The 21,234-nt window shown below is 56.4% G+C and overlaps 13 protein-coding genes across 13 annotated transcripts; all 13 read right to left on the minus strand.

Moving 5' to 3' along the window:
- On the minus strand, positions 1-727 carry DQ04_02451000 (cysteine desulfurase; the record flags this gene model as incomplete). The annotated part of the gene is made up of 1 exon (XM_009311884.1): positions 1-727. A coding segment is annotated over one exon (727 nt), but the record flags the coding sequence as incomplete, so codon positions are not given.
- Positions 728-1,006: 279 nt separating this feature from the next.
- Positions 1,007-3,577, minus strand: DQ04_02451010 (vesicular-fusion ATPase-like protein; the record flags this gene model as incomplete). Its single annotated transcript, XM_009311885.1, has 1 exon — positions 1,007-3,577. The coding sequence occupies one exon, from the start codon at positions 3,575-3,577 to the stop codon at positions 1,007-1,009; it is 2,571 nt and encodes an 856-aa protein (XP_009310160.1).
- Positions 3,578-3,968: 391 nt separating this feature from the next.
- On the minus strand, positions 3,969-4,502 carry DQ04_02451020 (hypothetical protein; the record flags this gene model as incomplete). Its single annotated transcript, XM_009311886.1, has 1 exon — positions 3,969-4,502. One exon carries the CDS (start codon positions 4,500-4,502, stop codon positions 3,969-3,971), a length of 534 nt encoding a protein of 177 aa, XP_009310161.1.
- A 393-nt stretch (positions 4,503-4,895) lies between these two features.
- On the minus strand, positions 4,896-6,428 carry DQ04_02451030 (hypothetical protein; the record flags this gene model as incomplete). The annotated part of the gene is made up of 1 exon (XM_009311887.1): positions 4,896-6,428. The coding sequence occupies one exon, from the start codon at positions 6,426-6,428 to the stop codon at positions 4,896-4,898; it is 1,533 nt and encodes a 510-aa protein (XP_009310162.1).
- Positions 6,429-6,903: 475 nt separating this feature from the next.
- DQ04_02451040 (mitochondrial RNA-binding protein 1) lies at positions 6,904-7,527 on the minus strand (the record flags this gene model as incomplete). Its single annotated transcript, XM_009311888.1, has 1 exon — positions 6,904-7,527. One exon carries the CDS (start codon positions 7,525-7,527, stop codon positions 6,904-6,906), a length of 624 nt encoding a protein of 207 aa, XP_009310163.1.
- A 441-nt stretch (positions 7,528-7,968) lies between these two features.
- DQ04_02451050 (pre-rRNA-processing protein TSR2) lies at positions 7,969-8,586 on the minus strand (the record flags this gene model as incomplete). Its single annotated transcript, XM_009311889.1, has 1 exon — positions 7,969-8,586. One exon carries the CDS (start codon positions 8,584-8,586, stop codon positions 7,969-7,971), a length of 618 nt encoding a protein of 205 aa, XP_009310164.1.
- A 183-nt stretch (positions 8,587-8,769) lies between these two features.
- DQ04_02451060 (hypothetical protein) lies at positions 8,770-9,585 on the minus strand (the record flags this gene model as incomplete). Its single annotated transcript, XM_009311890.1, has 1 exon — positions 8,770-9,585. The coding sequence occupies one exon, from the start codon at positions 9,583-9,585 to the stop codon at positions 8,770-8,772; it is 816 nt and encodes a 271-aa protein (XP_009310165.1).
- Positions 9,586-10,418: 833 nt separating this feature from the next.
- Positions 10,419-12,818, minus strand: DQ04_02451070 (putative intraflagellar transport protein IFT88; the record flags this gene model as incomplete). The annotated part of the gene is made up of 1 exon (XM_009311891.1): positions 10,419-12,818. One exon carries the CDS (start codon positions 12,816-12,818, stop codon positions 10,419-10,421), a length of 2,400 nt encoding a protein of 799 aa, XP_009310166.1.
- Positions 12,819-13,116: 298 nt separating this feature from the next.
- DQ04_02451080 (hypothetical protein) lies at positions 13,117-14,076 on the minus strand (the record flags this gene model as incomplete). The annotated part of the gene is made up of 1 exon (XM_009311892.1): positions 13,117-14,076. The coding sequence occupies one exon, from the start codon at positions 14,074-14,076 to the stop codon at positions 13,117-13,119; it is 960 nt and encodes a 319-aa protein (XP_009310167.1).
- Positions 14,077-14,368: 292 nt separating this feature from the next.
- DQ04_02451090 (putative transporter) lies at positions 14,369-15,694 on the minus strand (the record flags this gene model as incomplete). Its single annotated transcript, XM_009311893.1, has 1 exon — positions 14,369-15,694. The coding sequence occupies one exon, from the start codon at positions 15,692-15,694 to the stop codon at positions 14,369-14,371; it is 1,326 nt and encodes a 441-aa protein (XP_009310168.1).
- Positions 15,695-15,964: 270 nt separating this feature from the next.
- Positions 15,965-17,251, minus strand: DQ04_02451100 (hypothetical protein; the record flags this gene model as incomplete). The annotated part of the gene is made up of 1 exon (XM_009311894.1): positions 15,965-17,251. The coding sequence occupies one exon, from the start codon at positions 17,249-17,251 to the stop codon at positions 15,965-15,967; it is 1,287 nt and encodes a 428-aa protein (XP_009310169.1).
- A 293-nt stretch (positions 17,252-17,544) lies between these two features.
- On the minus strand, positions 17,545-20,322 carry DQ04_02451110 (hypothetical protein; the record flags this gene model as incomplete). The annotated part of the gene is made up of 1 exon (XM_009311895.1): positions 17,545-20,322. One exon carries the CDS (start codon positions 20,320-20,322, stop codon positions 17,545-17,547), a length of 2,778 nt encoding a protein of 925 aa, XP_009310170.1.
- Positions 20,323-20,688: 366 nt separating this feature from the next.
- DQ04_02451120 (hypothetical protein) lies at positions 20,689-21,138 on the minus strand (the record flags this gene model as incomplete). Its single annotated transcript, XM_009311896.1, has 1 exon — positions 20,689-21,138. The coding sequence occupies one exon, from the start codon at positions 21,136-21,138 to the stop codon at positions 20,689-20,691; it is 450 nt and encodes a 149-aa protein (XP_009310171.1).
- Between the last annotated feature and the right edge of the window lie 96 nt (positions 21,139-21,234).

Raw genomic sequence — 21,234 nt, forward strand, 5'->3', positions numbered from 1 at the left:
TCACGCGGGGGCGGCGCCGCATGTACAGCGCGCCACACCCCTTCGGGCCGTAGACCTTGTGTGAAGACATCGACATAAGGTCGATGTTATCGCGCTCCACGTCAATGGGCACTTTGCCCAACGCCTGCGCGGCATCAGTGTGGAAGAGGACCTTCTTACTGCGGCAAATCTTACCAATCTCGCTGATCGGCTGGATAACACCAATCTCGTTGTGCACATACATGCAGGAAACGAGGGCGGTCGTGGGACGGATGGCAGCTTCGAGCTTCTGCAGATTAACGAGACCATTCTTTTCCACTGGAAGGTATGTCACCTCAAAGCCATCCATCTCCAAGTAGCGGCAGGAGTCCAGCACGCACTTGTGCTCTGTCTGCAGTGTCACAACGTGATTCTTTTTGTCCTTATTGTAATTGGCCACGCCCTTGATGGCAATATTGTTTGACTCGGTTGCGCCGCTAGTGAAGAACACGCCCTTGGGGCTGGTGCCGATGAGGTCAGCCACCTGAGCACGTGCCTTCTCCACCGCGTCCTCCGCCTCCCATCCGTAGCTATGCGTGCGGCTGTGGGGATTTCCGTAGAGTTCCGTCAGGTACGGCAGCATCTTGTCGAGCACACGCGGGTCCAGCGGGGTCGTGGCTTGAAAGTCCAAGTAGAGTGGCCGCGGTCTTTTTCTCTTGGACACCGCCGCATTCGCCGCGCAAAGACGACCACAAACCCTCCGAAACATGTATCGTTATGTAGTACGTCCGTTAGAACGTGTGTGCTTCCTTACAAAGCGGAATCNCACACACACACACAGATAGTCAAAAACAATGCTCAAAAAATCAATTACGGCGGAAAGAGCGAAAACCGAATAAAAAACGTACATGAGCAATGCGGGCAGTTGCGTAGTGCAGCCACACACAAACACAAAGACACACACATATATGTATTTATGTATATATGTATATATTATGCATTCACCGTGCAAACAAAAACAATTCCTACGCAGAATTGTCTGAAGTAGTCACCAAGACACCTCGTCTCCCTCAATGGCGTCATCTACCTTTAAGAGACCGGCAAAAACATCGGACAGGCCCATCGACGCCACGACATCCTGAACAGCAGCGCTAAATTCTCGCTGCAGCTCCTCAGTGTCAAGGGAGGACTCACCAGTCTCCAAACCGTGCAAACGCCCACCATGAAGAAACAGGGCATTCAGGGTGGAGAAGACAGTAGAGTCCTGGTGGCTCTCGGCTACGCCACCATCCTTACTATGTTGAATGTGTGCCTCATGCGCCCTCCACAAGGCAAGATCGGTGATACGCAAAAACTGGCGATAGCTGAGCTTCGGTGGATACGCCTGCACCACGTCATTCGATGCCTCCTTGGCTGAAGAAAGAATACCGTAGTGACGCAGGAGCGTCACGAGGTTTTTGCGTTGAATAGGATGGAGGGTCAGTTGCAGGTCATATTCGATGGAGTGCATTAAGCCATAGAACACCTCTTCATCTGACGTGGTTAAAATCAACAGACGCTTTCCAGGGGGCCGTCCCACCGCCGCTCTGCTATGGTGTTGATATGTGGCGGAAGAGACATCTGCAGCCGCCCGGAACTCCTGGATGGCAGCCTTCAGAACATCCGCAGCCGCCGATGCACCGTCGCGAAGGTACCACTCTACATTTTCAACTACAACACCGCAGTTCTCCTTTATGTTGACGGCGTCCCGTAGGGCAGTGAGGATCTGCTCAAGACGGTTGACGCCTGGGTTACCGCTGAGCTCCCCGCCCATCAGGAATTTGGTGACGTCGAATGGCCACAGCCTCATCAGCTGCTGCGTCAGAACAGTTTTCCCTGTTCCTGGTGGGCCGTAGATGACCACAACAGCGGCATGCGTGGCGCGGCTACGGTCGATGCTCCGAAGCAGGCGATGCGTCGCAGCTGTGTTCTGAGTGACGGATCCATCGTAATCAACAAGCGGTACAGCCACACTGTCTTCATTGCCATTCCCCACATACTCGCCTGGCGCCGTCTGCGCCTTCGACCTTAATATATCTCGAATTGCAAGCGTAAGGTCGTCGTTGGTGACCTGAAACTTGCCACCTACGTCGTCAGCGCGTGTGTCACGGTAGCGCATCTGTGCGTAGCTGACAGCCGCCCGAACTGTGCCGGCGAGGTCGGCTCCAGAGAAGCCACCGGTGCCGGCCGCCAGCGCATTCAGATCGATGTCGGGCTCGAGAAAGTTGTTCTCGCGCAGCTCCTGCGTGTGGATCAGTAGCACCTCCGCACGGCCCTCGAGGTCGGGCAGCGGCACCTCAATCACCACCTCGAACCGTCCGGGGCGCAGCAGCGCACGGTCAATGGCGTGCAGCTGGTTGGTGAGGCCGACAACGAGTATGTTCTGTGCGTCGTCCATGCCATCCATGAGCGTCAGCAGCTGGTTCGTCAGGCCATCGTAAACAGCCTTGGCGGAGCTCTCATCCCCTGAGCCCCCACGGCGCCGGAAGAGTGACTCAATCTCGTCGATGATGATGGCGTGCAACCGTCCTCTCACCGCCCTTCTCTCTGTTTCATCGCTCTCCTCTACCGCGTCGTTGTCTGTGTTGTTTTCATCGTCGTCTTCGTCGCCGGATAGAAGGTGCCGCAGGTTCTTTTCAGACTCACCAACGTACTTTGAGAGAACATCGGCGGCGTTCACGATCGTCACCTTTGCGCCTCCACCACCAAGCAGCTTGGTAATCGTGCGAGCAATGAGTGTCTTGCCACTGCCAGGCGGACCGTGGAGCATCACCCCTCGCACATGTGGCAGTTTCAGTGATCCGACCACGCCGCGAAGGGAGGGGGCACGCGAGAGAAAGACACGACGGTACAACTCCTTCAGCTGTTCTTTCAGTCCACCGATGCCAAGCATGAGCCATGCGTGGTCAGATTCCGCCTCGCTATGGCCGGTCTGATAGAGAAGCTCGAAAGGATCACCAATTGCCTCTCCGGCGTCGGTGTCGTCGGCATTCGTTCCGGCCCATGAAGCGTCCGGCGCGAGGCTTATTTGCAGGGCATGATGGAGCACGCCAAGCACGACGGCGCGCTGGCCCTCAGAGTTTGATCCATCCTTTTCCGGCAGCCGCCGCAGTTTGAGGTCCATCCACATCACCTGACTTTTGAGACGTTCCAACCACTCCGGCTTCTTGACCAAACCGACAGCCGGGTGGGTGAGGGTGCAGTATAAGATCTGCTTCGGAAATACGTCTGACGCCCGCACGTTGGCGCAGTCCATCACAACAGGGTCTCTGCCACTTTCCTCACCAGCGCGAAGAGGAAGTGGGCTGTGCTCCTCCAATTGAACATGCAGATGCGCGTCTGTTGGAAAGCCACGTCCACGGAGGACGAGCGTCAGTGGGTGCCTTGATTCTTGGCCCGCGAAACAGCGAAGTGTATCGCGACTCCTACCTGGCCGTGGAGGTCGTTCGCAGCCGCTAATTGAAAGCATCTCAACTACCCTCTCCATTTGATCACTGCTTCGTTTCGGCTGCTGCTTCTGCTGCTGCGAAGATGACAACGGCGACGGCTTTGTGACGCTCTCCGCACTGCATCCGCTCATGGGAAGCGGAAACTGGAGGATGAGGAGGGCGAAAGTAGCGATACACAACCGCCACAACGTGTACGACATTGTGTGTGTGTGCATGCGTGTGCACATCTATGTGGGTACTAGACCTCCCTTCTTGCGTGAGCAGACGCTAGCGGCATTGGTGAAGGGGGAAGCTACATGATGTGTGTGAGGACAGAGACACGACAAAAAGAACATACCAGCTTACGTCACGCACAAGCAGTCCCATCCAACTTCCTGCCGACCCTGTTTCTATCTGCATCCCCTATCCTTCTTCACTTCGACACACCTCGGGGACGCGAAAGTGAGACACCCACACCACATCTTTGCGGCCGGCGCGTGCAGAGACCCCTCCGACGCACACCCGCACACTGCCTTGTGTGCTCTATCCTCGCTTCGCCTTCTTCAGCGACGGTGTGGCGCCGCGGCCGGCGGTAGCAGACAGACGGCGCAGGCACTGCAGCGCCACCACCGTCGGCACGGCGATCCACAGCGAGCTGGGCAGCAACACCATTGTCAGCATGTCCAGCGCGGTGTTGTGGCGCGTATACTTCCCACCCTCCGCGACGTCCAGCGCCAAATACAACACCGTCTTGTAGGCCGTCATGACGCTAACAATGAGCGCAAGTTTTACGCTGCGGCATGCGTCGCCCTTCCACGTGAGCACCACCGAAAAAACACCCAATACAATCTCCAGCAGGTTCAGCCAGCTCTGCACCACAACGAAGGCGTCATCGTTGGGGCCGTAGCGGCGATCGTACGTGGCGTACAACTCCCAGAAGCTGAACGGTGGCGTGTTCGCCAACGGATGTGGCTCGTCCGGCGACGCCGCCCGGGTGAGGACGAATACGGCGTCAATCAGCACAACCGGTGCAGTAAGGAGGAGCCAAAACTGAGCAAGCCGCGTTAATCCTGCCATGATACTTATCTTCTTTGCTTGTCGCTTCTATTGTGCTCACGTCTATTTGTGTACTTGGGCTATAATGCCCTAAATAAGAGCACAAAAGGAAACAATTGCGAACGTGTATTGCTATATTCTGCCATGAACAGGGTCAGCAGCAGCAGCAGCAGGGGAAGGTGCCCGCGCAGAGGACTGGGGCTCTTATTTCGCCTTTTTGTCTGGCATCTATGCGCACGTGGGCCAAGAGCGGGGCCTGGTGGGATCACACCCAAGAGGAAAAAGATACGAGCACCACACACAGAAGGGTGTAGACAGGCGCAACTCATCGCTGCCCTACTCCGCACCCCCCTACTCTAGCCGCGTTCACGTAATCAATTCTTCGCACCACACCCCCGCCTAGCGTCCTCTCCACTAACGGCGGCGCACTGGCGGTGGTATTCCATTCTTCCGAGTGTTTTTCTTGGCGTTTTCCTCTTTATCGTCGTCCTCCTCCTCCTCCTCTTCCTCTTCCTCACCCTCCTCCTCCTCCTCCTCAACCTCATCCTCATCAGAGCCATAGTCCTCCTCCTCAGACTCACCCTCACTCTCCTCATCTTCCTCTTCCTCCTCCTCATCAGGGCCATAGTCCTCCTCCTCCTCCTCAGACTCACCCTCCTCATCGTCATCCTCTTCATCGTCATCCTCCTCATCGTCATCTTCCTCCTCCTTTTCGTCGTCCGTCTTTGTGAATCTGCGGCGGAGGCCGGCCCCCTTGGCGGCCTGCTCGCCATCGCCGTCATGTGGGTTGGCGCCATCGCCCACCGCATCCGCATCCGTAGCCGCAAGATCGTCCTCGGCCCCGTCCTCCTCGGCGTCCGGCAAGTTTTCCGCCTCCGCTGCCACCAGCTCCATCGCATCATCCTCATTCAGATCATTACCACGCATGTGCGGCACGGCCTTGCCGATGCCTGAGGCCACCGCCGCCCCAGCAGCGCCCCCGGCCAGCGCTGCAGCCGCCAGTCCTGCAGCACTACCACCACTATTAGCCCCAGTAGTCGCTGTTTCTGTTGCTGTAGAAGCCGCGTTTGGTGCTGGTGCCACGGCCGATTTCACCACGCCCGCATCGTTTAGGGACTCACTTCTGTAGCGCGGCGCTGTCTCTGCGTACCTCCCGTGGTATGGCTCGCGCGGGCGAACGTTGCCGCGCTCGCGTTTGCGCAGAAGCTCTTGTGCCACCCGTGCGTGGTACTGGTGCTCGATGCCAAACATGTCGCTCAGCACGGCGTCGAGGTGCTTCATGATGAAGATGAGATCGGCCCCCTCGACAACAGCACGAAAGGAGCGGCGATCGCCCAGGTTGTACGTCGTGCCAGGAACAGCCTCCTCCACGTCTTCATCGTCGTCGTCGCACAGCAGCACGTCTTCGTCGGTGTGCGGCTGCCCTGCCATTGGCACCTTCGCCGTCAGCTCCCCGACGAGTGAGAAGGCCGACGGCAGACTAACCGTGGCGCTGCTGGTGCTGCCGTCGCTCGCGCCACCGCGGCCACCCCGTCGCTTCGGCGTCGGCGATACCACGGGTTGCAGCCGCAGCAGCGAGTGCTCTTTGAGCACCTCCACGCTCTGTGCCTTGCCCTCTAGCGCCGCGAGGAGCTGCGCCACATTGTACGGCCGGAGAAACACACGGCCAAATATGTAATCCTCGGGTGTGCATGACGTCGCAGAGAGCTGCTGCGACTTGGGCCTCGCCTTCGCCTCTGCAGTTTCGGCGGCGTCATGGGGGCGGTGAACGCTTAGAACGAGGTGCCGCTGGCGGTCGCTCTTCCACCGCCACAACAGCACCGCCGGGTACGTCACCTTTCCGTTACTGATCTCGATGTGGGTGCGAAGGTCGCGCGTGAAGACTGAGCGGACGCATGTCGCCGCGCGCAGAAGGCCGACGGGGCCTGGAATGCATCGGCGCAACATGCTGCTCAAAGGAACACAGGCCTCTGCTGCGGGTAGAAACGATCTGCGACTGTACGGGAGAATAGGATGCCGATGCTGCCTCTTCGCTAAGCTTGCTGCGGCACGGTGGAGCGGAAAGGAGACGAAAGGACAACACAAAAAGAAAGAAAACAAAAAGGATACACAGGTGCAGGGAGAAGAAACACGGAAGGAGATGTAAGAGGATGGGGAAATCGAGGAGGATGCTTTCCTTCTCTTTCTCTCTCTCTGCTTCTGAGACTCACATATACCCACAAAGACGCACTTGGCAGAGGAAAACGAAAAGAAAATAGTGGATGGGCTCCGACAAGATTGTAAAAAGACAACGCTTAGTCCGTGCATCGTCGTTCCCGTGTCTGTGCGGGCGTGTGAGCACCCACCCGCACCCACATCTCTTTCCTTTTCGATGATAATGGCGTTGCAGTTCTTCCATTCCCTGCTGTGGGAGATAATCTCATCACTGGCGCTGCGGCGACCCTGCGCCGGGCTGCTTCCTGCGCGGGCTGCCGTTGCTCCCTACAGCTGTACTCTTGTCCGGCGCGCCCCCATCAGCGGCACGCGACGCGTAGTGCTGGCGGAATCCGAAGCTCTCCGTGAGCGCGCTCTGCAGGAAGTGCTCCAGCGTGACGGCGAAGTGCTTGTCAAAGCTCACCGACCAGTCTTCCATCTTTGGCGACGCCACGCGGTGCACCTTGCCGTGGAGGCGGTAACCGTCGGCGGCCTTCTCGAAGTCGAGTGTGTAGGCCTTTGTCTCCATGCGGTGCCTCGGCAAGCGGCGCTCGCACACGCTCACCAGGTAGGCGAGGTCGATATGCCGCAGCCGCACTGAAATGCGGCGGTCGGCGTCGAACTGCGGGCTCAGGTCGTTCGGGTCCACCTTGCGGGGCCCGAGCTGCGGGTACTGCGAGATGAGCAGCAGTTTGCCATCGACGGCGACGCGCGTCATGGTGCCCAGCGCAGGGTCGTCGCGCACGTCGTGGATCTCGAACTTCGGCAGCATCTGCACGCCCGCGAAGGCCGTAGCGCGACGGGCCAACTCTGCGCGCACAAGCGGGGTCTTGCCGGATGCGAAGCGCAGCATAAATTAGACTGTTTCTTCCCTTTGCCTCTGTCTCTCTTGTCGTCGTTTTACTATGACCCCTTCTGTGTCAGGTGAAAACCCTATTCCTTTTGCTTTATTAGTGCCGCCCCCCCGATGAATTACTCAACGCCTTGTTTTGGCCTTTCCTTGTTCCCTATCGGTTTGCTGTTCCCTCAGTCGCCTCTCCCTGTGCAGCGGCTTCTCCCTGACGCGTATTTATTATGTATGCCTAGCAATGGGACGTATACCTATCTGTGAAGGGCGTGGGTGAGCGAAGGAGAGAAAGAAGCAGCCTGATGAAACGCTCTACAACCACGAAGCAGAGGCAATGTCATATATATATATATAACAACAGCACCTTAAGCGGCAGGACACACCATTAGAAGCAACAAGGCGTTTAATCGAAAAAAAAAAACGGTATTATTTAATACCTCTTGGCGTTTAACGCCGCACGACACACCAACCATCGTTGTCACGCTCGTAGGTATTCTTCTTGTTCTTCTTGTTGCGCGGCTTCTGTTGTTCCGTCACCATCGGCACATCCAACTCATCATTTCCTTCCTCTTCTTCGTTGGCGGTCTGGTGCAGCTGCACCGCCTCCGCTTCCACCGCCCCGCCGCTCGTGCCGTCGTCACCGGCGTTGACTGAGAGGCGCACCGGATTCACCTGCTGGTACACCGCGAGGCTGGCCACGTACTGCTCCACCAGGCTATAGTCGTTCTGGCAGCAGCGGCAGTACATGTTATGCAGCAGGTCGCCTACCTCCTTCATGCTGTCATCCTCTAGCACCACTGAACGGGCCTCGGCAAAGAAGTTCTCGAAGAATATCTCCAGGTCATCGGAATACACCTCACCGTCCGTCTGAAACCAAGTGATGAGCTCCTGGTACATGGACTGAAGGGCCAGAGCGTCGCAATGCTGAGCAACAAGGTGCAGCGCAGTCCACTGATTCAGCACAGCATCCAAACCACTGACGAAAAGTCGGAATTGCTCCTCCGTCGCGCGGTACGGCTCGCGAATGAGCTGAAAGCCCTGCCCTTGTTGTTGCTGTTGCTGCATGGCACGCTATGCGAGAAGGAAATCCACTACAAACCAAGAGGAAGACATAGAAAGAAAAAAAAAAGCAAACATTCTCCATCCCCCCACACACACACCTGCAACTTTCATGCACCACTGCAAAGACGCCACTACGTGCCCGATTCACTGACTGCAAAACTCTTAAACGGGTGGGAGAAGCCCTTCTTAACAAACTGCATCCTGCTCAGTAAGGTAATCGGCGAGGTGTTCCTGAACCAAGCGAAGGAGAGCAACATCTGCGCGGCAGCAATCGTGGGGCCGGCCACATGTATTATTGTACGATGCCGGGTGCACCAAACACCTATTCGAAGGACGGTGCCGCACCAAATCGGTGTCGATATCTAACAAAACCCCCACTGAGGGGATCCAATCTTCAATCGCCACAACCGTGTAGCGTCCCAGCTCTGCACCCTCGTTGACCAGCCAGCGCAAGGTGGCGCGAACCATTTGGAGACGCTCACGTAGTGTGATGAATACAAGAGTAGGTTCTGCCCCAGCGGCTTCGTGGGAGCGGCGAAACCGCCACACAACGTCAAGCATATCCTCGAGCTGTTCTTTCAGACAGTTCTTCTCCTTACTCACAAGAATCATGGAATCTGTCACCATGTTACCTGCCTCCAGAAAGTAACGACGAGCCTTCCTGACATCGTCACACGCAACCAGCCGCTTGACGGTCTGCAGTGGCTCCCCCGGCGCGATACCGTGGCACATCTTGAGGCGGTGAATCCACTCCTTTTTGCATTCGTGCGTGCCGGGGAAAAGCCGCTCCGCCGGCGAGTGCACGAATCCCTTGTCGTACAGCACCTCGCAGACCCCCTGCGGCGCCCACGGGCGGGCGACAACGGCATAATGCCCCTCCACCGGCACACACCGGTTGATGTTCCCCGCGCGCGCGTCACCATCGACGGACAGCAGCGTCTGGCACGAAATGAAGACGACAATGTTCTCCGTGTCGGCGTCAGTGCATGCGGTCTCCGTCATACCGCCGCACAAAGCTGAAACTCGGGTTCTGTCTGTCTGTGTGGATGGGGCTGTGAGAGAAGAGGTGCGAGTGAAGTCTAGTTAGAGGGCTGCGACAGCGTATAGGACACACAACAGACTGGGAGGGAGCGTGGAGCGGTGAAGAGAGGAGTTGCGCGGCGGCGGAAATGCGTCAGCCAAAATAACACAACGAGCGGATATGTGCGAGTGCACTTTGCACCACACCCGGTAAAGTGGAGATCTCTCTCTCCCTCTCTTCCTAGATATATCAACAGTCTGGCGTTGACCCGCACCGAATTGTGCCCCCACTCCTTCTTTTCGTTACGATGCCTTCTCTCTCTATCTCTTTCTTTTTTGCTCTCTCCTCTCTTTCACACACACACACACACACACACACAGAGACGCATACGCACACAGAAGCGCACAGAGACACCTGCTCCTCCTTTGCCTCCTGCCCACTGCGCATGCAGCAACACAGTCCTCCCGCTCAGGGGGCGAATGAGGACAAGCAGGCGAGCCCACAACAACAAAAAGGATGACTGCAGAGCGGACCAGTGATAAAGAAAGAAAGAAAAACCGTGCGGCATCACGTAGCGCCCACAACAGGCCACAAGGAACGCCGAAAAGGCGGAAGGGAAAAACAACAACCAAAAGGCACTTCCTCCTATTCTCACACGTGCATGTGTGTCTTTGCGCACGTGCATGACTTTGTTTCTGCAAAAGAGGGAAGACTGTCTACATCCCGAGTCATATAGCCCCTTTTTCCACACACACACACACACACAGAGACGCTTTCTCTCTATCTATCTCTTCTCCCCAATCGGTTATTTACATCAAATACCTGGAAGCTCAATCTCGTCATCATTCTCTTGATTTGTCTTCGCTTTGGGCGCCACAAAGGGGGATTTTTCATCGTCGTCATCATCATCATCGTCCTTCGCAGTCTCGCCCATCCTACCAGCCGTACCACCGACGGCGCGACGTCCCGCTGTTGCGTGGGGTGCGTTCTTGGCGTCGTCCTCGTCGTCGCCCCCTCCACCTGTGCCTTCCGCCTCCTCCTCCTGGCGTTGCTCTAACTTCTTGATCTTCTTAAACCACTCATTGGCCTCGTCGACAAGGCCAGCATCTTTACACAGGTGGACCAGGTAGCGCAGGCATTCCATATTCTCTGGGTACTTGCGATGCAGCGTCTCGTACAATCGCTTGGCCTGGACGTAGTCCCCGCGACGCCGGTGGCATGACGCCACCATCAGCTGCCACTTGACCTCCTGCGGCTGGATCTGCGAGGCACGCTCAAAGAACTGGATCGCCTTGTCGTACACCTCGTTCTTTACAAAATAGGCGCCCAACCATGAGATGACGTCCATGTTCACCTGGTAATAGCGGTACGCCTCCAGGTAGTAGTGGAATCCCTGGCTGTCGTCCCCTTCGCGGGCGTAAAGGGAGCCCATCCGCGCCAATATATTCGGATCTGTCGGTACACGCCCAATGAGACGGTTGAACCACTCCAACGTGTTCGGGTTACTCACGAGGTCGTTGATGTCGGCAATTTGGTACATCACCTCGTGGCTGTCAACCAACGACTGCACTCGCTTGAACATCTTCAGCGCCTCCTCGTACAGGCCTAGCCGCTTTGCGGTGAGTCCAAGGTTGTAGATGGCCTCAATGTTATCTGCTTCAATTGCCAGCGCGTCATTGTAATAGTTGCGGGCCTTTTCATAGTCTGACTTCATGAAGAGAAAGTTGCCCTTGTTAACGAGTGCCCTGGCATTGTAGCGGTTGGCCTCGATGCTCATGTCACTGTACTTCTCACCGCTGTCGTGGTCGCCCTCAAGAAAGTACAGGTATGCCAGATTTGTCGCCGCACGGGCTCGCAGCAGCCTGTCTTTCTTTTCAAAGGCCTTGAGGCCGTCAATCGCCTCCTTGTAGCTCTTATGCTTCAGGTAATAAAGGCATTTGCACATCTCTAACTCACTTGCCACATGCGAGGATGAGTCACGCATCTCGTAGTGGCGGAGGCGTTCGATCAGGTAGTCATACCCCGCGCGCCAGTCCTTGTCAATAATCGGGGCTATGAGGCGCGCCGCTGTCATAATGCAGTTTAGGAAATGAGACCGATCCTCCTTGACCTTTTTATGCAAGGCATCATCAACAAGAACATCCTTCTCCTCCTCCTCATTCTCCTCCTCCTCATCTCCACCATGCGTCTTGCAGTTTAGCAACTTTTGGAATGTTCGCTTCATCTTCTCCGGCTCACCCAGGGCGTAGTAACAAAGGAGGAGGTTGAATCCCGCATTGATGTCACCGCCGCCCTCCATGATGGCCTCGTAGCTGCTGACGGCGTCGCGGTACTGGCCCAGTTTCACAAAGGCATTACCAATGTTCCGCATCAGCTTGTAGCGCAGCTCCTTCGACGCGGCGGGTGTCTCATCCAACGTCATGCGGTACATCTTAATGGCGAGCAGGTACTTTCCCTGCGCGGCGTAAATGTTCCCCATGTTGGCGCGCAGCCGAGAGGCCTGCGGGAACTGCAGGTTACGAACGATGAGGTTGTACGTGTTGAGTGCCTCGGTGTACAGTTGGTGGTTCTGGTATTGCACCGCAAGGTTGAAGTGCACAGCATACGTGAGATCGGCGTTGATCTGGTCGGCGAGACCCAGTTGCTCGCGCTGCTTGCAGAGATATCGCTCCTTCTTCCCTGCCTCCTTCGCCTTCTCTAGCGCCNCCCCGCCGTAATCCTTCTGCAGCGCTAGCATGGCACTCTCCTCGACAAGCTTGTGTGTGAGTTTTTCAATCTCCACACACTGCTCCTCCGGGCTGTTCTCGCCGCGTTTCTTCAGCGGCGGTGCGGGCCCCATCGCCATTGCCGTACGCCCCTGCCCAGTGGGGTCAAAGACGACGCCATTGTTGAAGCGCGTCGACGCGGCGTTAAAGCCAACGCCGCGGTTGGAGGTCATCGGGCGGGCGGCGCCGACACTGCCGCCGATTGTACCGAGACGGCTGCCCGGCACGCCCCACGCAGAGCCGATGCTCGTCGTGCCCCATTTCGACGGCGGCGCCTGCATCAGCGGGTTCGAAACGCCGGCGTCGCCACCACCAACAGGAGCAGGACCGCCGCCCTGCGACGGGGGAGCGCCAAAGTGACGCGAGGGCGGGGCGAATGCGCTGTCTAACTCCGGTTCAAAGGCGGCATAGAGGTCCTCCACATCACCATCGTTTGGTGATATTTCCATTGCTTAAGAGGGCTGCGGGGATGGGGTGCGCTTGCTCTAACCCTACCCTGGCTAATTTGTTTATTGCTAAAGACGCTTCTGATTCTCACCACGACACCAGTCAGCAACGCACAGAAAACAAACAAAAAAAGAGCAAAAACATTCACATGGAATCCGTTATTCTCCCTTGGTGCATAAACATGACGGACATAAACGTAGAGAAACGGTGCAGGGACACTGAGGGCAAAGAATTGCAATAAAGAAGGGTAAAGGTCACTCCTTTATACAGTTTCCCAGCACTTTCACCCCCCTTTTCCCCTTATAAAGGACGCTGCATCTGATAACTTGGTAGAGAACTTTGATTAGGAGACGGAAGAGCCTGACTCTGTGCCGCCGATGTGTAGCCCATTCTTGGCGGAGGAGGCAAGAATTGTGGCCCTGGAGACGGAAGTTGCTCCTTATAGTGCTGTTGTGGAAACAGCGTATGCTGCTGATACTGCTGGGGCTCTTGGTGGTACTGCATGTGCTGCTGGTACTGTGTCGGCGGCGGTGGCATCTGCTGCTGCTGCGGCTGCTGCTGCCGCAGTGTCTGCTCAAGAGGAGATTGCTGTTGTGCGAATTGGGGCGCCTCCGCCGTATTCATAGGGGCTTTGGCTGTCTCAAAGTAGTTTGGCACGGCGTACTGCGGCCGGTGCTGTGAATGCCCTCCCGCTGACGGCGTGCCGAACAACCCCTGCGGATGCGCCACTCCCTGCTGCGGCGTCGCAGCATGTGGAAAGTGGCCGCTGCTAGCATACATCGGTGCCCGTCCACCCGGCATAGACATTGGTGGCGGTGGTGGCGGTGGCGGCGGAGGAACATTGCGCCCCTCCCGCTCGTCCTCCTCCTCCTTCAGCCTATGCTCGTACTCCTGCTTGATGTGGGCCGGAGCGTCGGGGCTCACGTTCCAGCGGTTCAGCTCCTTATCGAAGTAGTACCAGTTCTTGGAGATGGGGAGGCCGTTCTCATCCAGCTCCACCTCGTCCCCGTTGCCGGGGCTGCTGGTGTTGATACCGGCGAGGACACTCTCGCCACCGCCACCACTGCTGGCGTTATTCTCATTATCACGACCAAAGACAGCGTCATTGATTTTGTGCAGACACATGTCAAACTTGGCAGCCGTGCCAGCGAAAGCATGGTGGGAGAGGGCTTCAGTCGTCTTATCCTCCGACGCATCGGTGCGCCCATCAATGTTGATGCCGAGTTTAGAGCTAAGCCAGCCCACGGCTTGCAGCGACATACCCGTCGGCTCTCTTCCCACACACGAACACACACAAAAAGAAAGCACCACCAAGGGAGAGAGTGACTGAGCGCACACGGACAAGAGCTTCATTACCAGTGGCGGCAAAGGAAGTGGTATTGACAATTCACAGAGGGTTGTCATAGTTTGGTCCAACCCAAGTTCTTTGCGCTTCGTATTGACACGCATCCGAACGATTTACAGACATTCGCATGGCGACACTTTTTATCAGAAACTGATACAATACCGGCTTCAGCACCACAGCGTAAAAAAGCAGCAAACAAGAAAGGCACTAACTATCCTCATCCGTACAATTTAGCCCAGTTCCCAACGTCTCTCTCGTCGCCACAAGCAAACACTCCTCTGACAAAAATAAATCTCCATCAGGGGTTGTTGCGTCTGAAATGTCTTTTCTCATTTCCTCTTCACTAACAGTCGTCACAGCATCCACCTCAACTCTTGCGGCTGCCTCTTCCTCTTCTACTTGAGTCAAAGACTTCTCAGGAATCATCAGAAAAGCCCACATACCGTTGAAGAGCCCAACACCACCCATGACACAGCAGGCTGAAGAAAAGCTAAAGTACTCAATGATCAACCCACATGCAACGGGCCCAACCGCCTGCCCGGCATCTTGCACCGTCCGCATAAGCCCCATGAATGGGGCACCACCACTAGGCGGCAAGTGGTCCGCTGTAAGCGTTAGCAATACACCAGCACCAACAGAGTCTGCCAAGCCAAAGAATAGAGCAACCAGAATCAGAGATAAAGGAGTGCGCGCCCAAACTAGAAGAAAGAAGGCAAATCCCAGATTCACCGTCGTTGGTATAGCCGCATACTTGCGACCAAACTTGTCCATGATGTATCCGCCGAGGAAGAACAGCGATGCGTCCACGACGAACGACAGCCCCAACACCACGCCAACCATCGAAGAAGAAAGGCCCATATTCATCGCCGCGAGTGCCAGAAGCAGACGCCGAGCCTGCCGTAGGCAAACAATGTTAAATGCGTAGCCGCCAACACGCAGCACTACGTCCCAGTACTTCCAGAACGCGACGGCCATATTCCGAATCTCTGCACAAATGCCACCCCTTTCTTCACCCTCTCCCATTCTGTTGTCTTCCGCGTATATCTTCTCATCCACCGAGACCACGTACGCACAGACGGCACATAGTGGGGCAAGGAAAAATGCAGCGACACGGCAGCCAGCGACTTCCATGAGAGCGCCGCCCAACGCAGGCCCAAAAAAGGAACACCAGCGAAAACCACCACCAAGAATAGACATGAGCCGTCCCCGAATGTCGCGGGGGACGGCCTTCGCAATGAAGACGTGCCGAGCCACGTAGAACGCGCCTATTCCTGCTCCCCACAATACAGACGCAATGACCAAATGAGTAGGGGTGAGCGCGAACGCGGCAATGAGGCTTCCGAGGACGTTCACCATCATGCCGGCCATCATGATCCCGCGGAACCCGTACACAGATGTGGCGAACCCAAAGAGGATGTCAAGGAAAACTTTAATTATGCCCGCAGAGCCAACAATAAAGCCGATTTGACGATCGGTAGAGCCAAGTTGCCGCGCGAAGATGGGAACAAGGGTGGTGCGCACACCGTCAGACATCCCTTGCAAGATGTTTGGGATGTGCAGGGCGGTTGCCCAATCCCTAAACAGTTCAGAGAACGAGCTCATGGTCGCTGAATCACACCAGCGTTGACCTTAACAACAGGAGAAATATGGAGAGAAACACTCAACAAGGGACGGGATGTGTTGTGATCTTCTGGGAGAGTTGTTAATAGGGGCCGATGGAGCGGCACAGAGGCCGTGCGCACCGCAACCTGACCGTTTTAATCGACATATTGGTGTGCAATAGAGACCAACAACGCAGGACCCTCACTTCTCGCCGGGGTAAAGGACACACAGCTCTACGGCAGCAATTCGCTCAAGACACCTCTCGAGGAGGCAACGGAGGGGCTCCCCTTCTGCAGCATTACCACCAGCGCACCGAATTCTGTGCTTGAGAAAGCTGCGAATGCAGGCGAAGTTCCAATTCGTCCCACCAACAAGCATACGCTCCACGTGCTCGTACCATGCAGCGAGATCGTCACCGAAGAGTGCCACACGGTCTTCCACTGTGAGTAGCTGTTGTATACGATTGGCATCCCTGCAAAACGCATCTACCATCCCTTCCACACACCACTCGTTGCACCAGTTGTGATTAATTGCGATTACTAATTCAACACATTCGTTTTCTGCAAGGAGTGCACCATCTTCTCGGCCTGTCGCTATGCTTCCGGTGGGCACACCTGTGCGAGGCAAGGAGAACCGCGGCCCACTCAGGTTATGCACCTGATGGAGGTATTCGCTAGGAACAAATACAAGGTCCCCTGGACGCTGCAGTACTGTCCACAACTCAACACCTGTGGTTGTGCGAATGTCAGTGGGCAGTGCAACACCGTACAACCCATTCTTCAGCAGGTGCCGGTTGCCCTCGGGTGACGGGAAGAACCACAGCTTTTCCCCACACACATTCAGTGACCATGAATACGTTCCAAACACGTCGAAGTGCAAGGGCGTCCAGGTGGCAGGTGACCCAATGTAAGCAAAGCGGTAGTCGCTTCTTTCGTCCCCAAAGCGGTGATATGTGACCTCATCGTCCTCCGGTCCGCGACAAAACTCATCCATCCAGTCATCCCCCAAGTACTCGGGGACAGCATAAAGGCCGTCGCCATGCAGAATGCGTTCACCTCTGTCCGTTTTTTCTTTTATATCAACTTCAGTACATCTCTTTTGTCTCGCGGCGAACTCCGCGTCCGACTGCATGTGCCAGTCCTTCAAATACAGCGTCCTGTCACTGCAGGACCAGCACTCCATAACCTCGGCCAGAGTTCTGCTGCGACACTTCATGTACTCGCCGTCTGAATCATCCGCTGAGGAATCCGTGCTAGTTTCCATCGTTGGCACACGGTGATGGGCACCGAACGTGTGAACCAAGCCGGCAGGCGCCAGCCGTGACCTCAAGCGTGTCAGCGATGTGAAGAATGACGACGATTGGTGTCCAACCTCTTCCTCCCCCTCGCGTTCCGGCACGGCATGCCGAACAATGGCAGGGAAGTTTGGCTTGAGACAAGACTCACGAAACTGCTCGAACGTCAGTGTTCTGCCGTCCAGCTCCAACATTCACGCGGAGCTAACCGCGCGGCCAAAGAAACACAAAATAGGAAGCAAAGCGAAGCGGACGTCCGAGAAAAAGAAAAGAGAAACGCAAATGAATTTCCATGAAACAATAAAGAGCGCAGAGCTGGAAGAAAAAAACAAAAGGGGAGGGAGGAGGAGAAAATTGTATCTGGCGGAAGCCACACGACCACTGCGCCTCAGGGAAGCAGGGGGAGGAGGGTGTTGCTGATCAATGGAGAGAGAGAGGGAGAGAGGAGGAGGGAAGAAGCGCGTGTGCACACCGTCACACAGTACGGCTATGCATGCGCAGCTTTCTTGACCTGCTGCCCTTTCCCTGTTTGAAGACACATGAGGTTGTGCGATAGCGCAACATGACCGACAACCGCGTCCAACTCCATGCGAAATGCCTCCACACACGCGCACGCCTCCAGAAAGACACGGTGCTTCTTGAGGGCCATGAACAATTCATGATTGGGGAACTCCCGCTCGACCACGTCCCTGACCCAGCGCAGCGACGGCCCCAACTGAATGAACTGCGAGTACAAATAGGTGCGTGTGTACAGGTGGGGGGCGGCGTTGTGAGCAAGGCCCGTGGAGGACTTATTCTCTGCGACGGTGATTATTTCATGGGGTGCCGCATTGCCTACGGCTGGCGCTTTAACAGTATTTCCCGCTGCGAGAGCCGCCGCCGCGGACGCAACTGCAAAGGCTACATTCTCGTCGTGCTGGAGTCCCTCGTCAACAGCGTCGCGCAGTTTGAGCAGCGCGTGGCGGAGGCGGCCGTGGTCCGGGTCCAGGAGTGTGTACAGCACACGGAAGTCTGGAAGGACACACAAAGTGGACCACAGATTCGTCAGAAGCGTGCACACATCTGATGGGATCGACAACATAGACGACGTGAGCTCACAGAGCCGCACCACAAGAGGCGATTGGTGCACTCCCTCATGAAACCAAATGTTCTTCCGGGTGTTCTGCGCGCCGTCCACGGCTTGCGGGTCGGGGGACGTTGCTTGAGACACCGTGCAGCTTTCGCCCTCGGGGGACAAACCCATCAAATTCCCGCTCACATTCCTGCAGGAGCGGTTCATGACGCGCTGCCGCTCCTCGAGCAACCAAATGGGAACGTGGCTCTCCACAAGGAGCAGGTGGGTGAGGATATCCTCCGCGATGCACTCCGCGGTGGTCCACAGCAGGACGCCCTTCGGCGCACGAAGCCGCGCGGGGAAACACTCCGCTATGTCCAGCGGCGGGGCCGTTGATGCAGCGGAAAGGTCCACTTCAAGCCCCGGCTGCAGAAAGCAGTCGACGTGTCTGGCCTTGGCCACCACGGGAGCATTGCCCTCTTTTACTTTGCCCTCGGTAGCGCCATTAGAAGGCTTCGCCCGACGCTGCACACTGGGTCGGAGGCCACTCATGTATACCTCGGCGAGGGTGGACATTGATAGTGAGAGCGCGAGCTCCATGAACAGTGCCGGCTCGTACTGCGCAAGGGTGTTGAAAAGGTGGAGGGTGACATTGACGATTCTCCAGTCGCTGTCACTCTCCACACTGAGACGTGGCAGAAGAGCGTAGTCGATTAGTGACACTGTGTTCGACGAAGAGGTATGAGCACCAGCAGTATGCGCGCGCGCCAGTTTCCCCGTCAAGGGGTCCACGCGTGTGCCGAGCAGCGCGCGCGTAACAGTAGATACGTAGAGGGGAGACATCGGGCCCACAGCATGCACCGTCCTCGCTGTCACAATGGCAGCGGCAGCGTACACGGTGTCGTCGGTAGATCGGAACAGAGGCAGGAGCGCCTCACGCACAAAGTTGCATTCAATGATCTGCTCCACTTTCCATTCCTCCGCAACGGCAGGGGCCAGCAGCAGCAACTGCGACCAGAAACGCAACACTTCACAGATGCAGCAAAGTTGTGCTGCAGCATCGTCGTTGTCAGGCACTTTGCACAGAGTTAAGAGGGCTGTGCGTGCTTCTATTAACGTTATCGACACGGCGGAAGTATGCTTCTTCACATAGTCCTGAATGACCGGGTCAGGGCACTTGGCAAGGGTCAACAGGCCTCGTAGCGCTAGCCGACAAATATCATTCCGCTTCTTGGACTCCAGTGACCCATGACGAAGCGTGATGTATTCCAAAAAGGCGTGCAGCAGGACGGAAGGGGCCTCGCTGGCGGAGGCCGCGTCTTGTCCTGTTTCATTCTCGGAGTCTGTTGTCATCGCCGGTAGAAAAAAGGCGGCCAGTGCAGGAACCTGCTCTATCCTTTCAGCTATGGCACACAGGAGCGAAAGATAAGCCTCACGCTCATCGTCGATTGCGTCTTTGCCCACATCTGAGGGAGATGACGCCGACATTGCACTTAAAGAGTTCCTTCTTCCTGTTTTTGATCGTAGCGCCACCCCGACTTGGCGAATCATGTCCATCAGCGGCACCACTGTATTGCTTGGGAACAGCTGCAGCAGCGACCGTGGCGGGTCCCCCATAACCGGCGACCGCGGGAGATCGACTTCAGAGAGCAGGCGCGTTAAGAAGCGAAGGATGATACACCGCGTGCCAGGCGGTTCGTTGTGCTTCGCAAATTGGCACAGTGAGAGCAGGAACGCTTGTCCGATGGCTGACAATCCTTCTTCCGTCTCGGTATTCGCGTCGACAGGGGTGGGGGGCGTCATGTCGCTAAACAGAAACGTGTAACACGGTGGCAGCCGCGCCGCTCCCTCCGCAGTTCCACCATTGCCGTAGTAGACATGGGGTGTATGTCCTTGCGAGGACACAAAAAAACTACTCTTGCTACTGATGCTGCTCACACTCCCCCTATCTCCAAACCTAAACCGTGATACAGCCCGCGGCGGCATCATCTGAGTGTGCTCCTGCAGGAGCGCATCAAGTATGACCTGAAGGGAATGCTCTACTTGGGCCAGACGATCACAAATCTCATCAAAATCGGGCTCTCCCTCCAACATTTGTACCTCCATGAAATAGGCACGAATGCGCACCCACTCATTACCCACGGCGGAGAGCAATGAGGGTGAGGCGCTTTCCGTGCCACCTTCTGTGGTGGGAAGAGGCAGCCCCGCCATGCTCAGTAAGATGCGGGGAGAAGATAAAACGAGAAGCTGACCAACCGTCCGTTCGTTACGGTTAAACGTGCCGGATCGCGGAAGGCCAACCTCTGCCTCTACACACCGACGGATGCAGCCCAGGTTCACGTTGTGTTTCTCCTTACTAGATATGTGTGTGCGTTCGACGTCAAGTGCAGTGTTGAATGAAGGAGAAAGAAGAAGATAGAATATGTGCGCATGCCTCAGGCAAGAACTCGTGTGGAAGCGACATGAATGGGCCACAGATCCCCGTGAGCACCCATGCTATTCCTAACAACACATTACACGATTAGGCCGCCACTCTACAGAAGCATTCGCACACTAGCGCAACGCCACCCTCGCCGTTCACTCATCCTCCTCTTCTTCTTCCTCCTCGTCATTATCAGTATCAGCATCTTCACCGTAGAAATATTGCACTCTGTGCTTAATGTTGTTTCGATTCGGGTTCAACGGCATCGACACCACCTCTTCCTCGTCGTCATCAGCTTCGCCCACACCGCGCCGCGTTAACGGCTCATCGCCGGCCTTTGGCAGCAGAGAAGTAGTCGTGTGCGTCGGCTTGGCGTACTGAGGTTGCCGCTCCACCGCCCGTCTGCACGCCTCCACCTTCTCCTGTGCCGCTGTGAGTCGCTGCCGCCACTCGGGGTGGCTGCGGAAGAAAATCTTGAGCTGATCGGGAGACGGCTTGAATGCAACCGTTGTGCGGTCGGTCACGACAATGATATCCTTCACGCCGAGCCAAATCACCTTGTGGAACTTCCCTGGCACGATGACGACACGCTCCTCCGTCGCCATGGCGCTGGCGTTGTCGTCAGCGTCAGCGTCGCCGTTGCTGCTGCTGCTGCTGGCGGGCGGCGCAACGAGGAGGACGCGCACGTGCTGCCCCTGCGG

This window comes from Trypanosoma grayi (genome assembly GCF_000691245.1).
Source record: "Trypanosoma grayi strain ANR4 Tgr_245_V1, whole genome shotgun sequence".
NCBI classification, from domain to species: domain Eukaryota; phylum Euglenozoa; class Kinetoplastea; order Trypanosomatida; family Trypanosomatidae; genus Trypanosoma; species Trypanosoma grayi.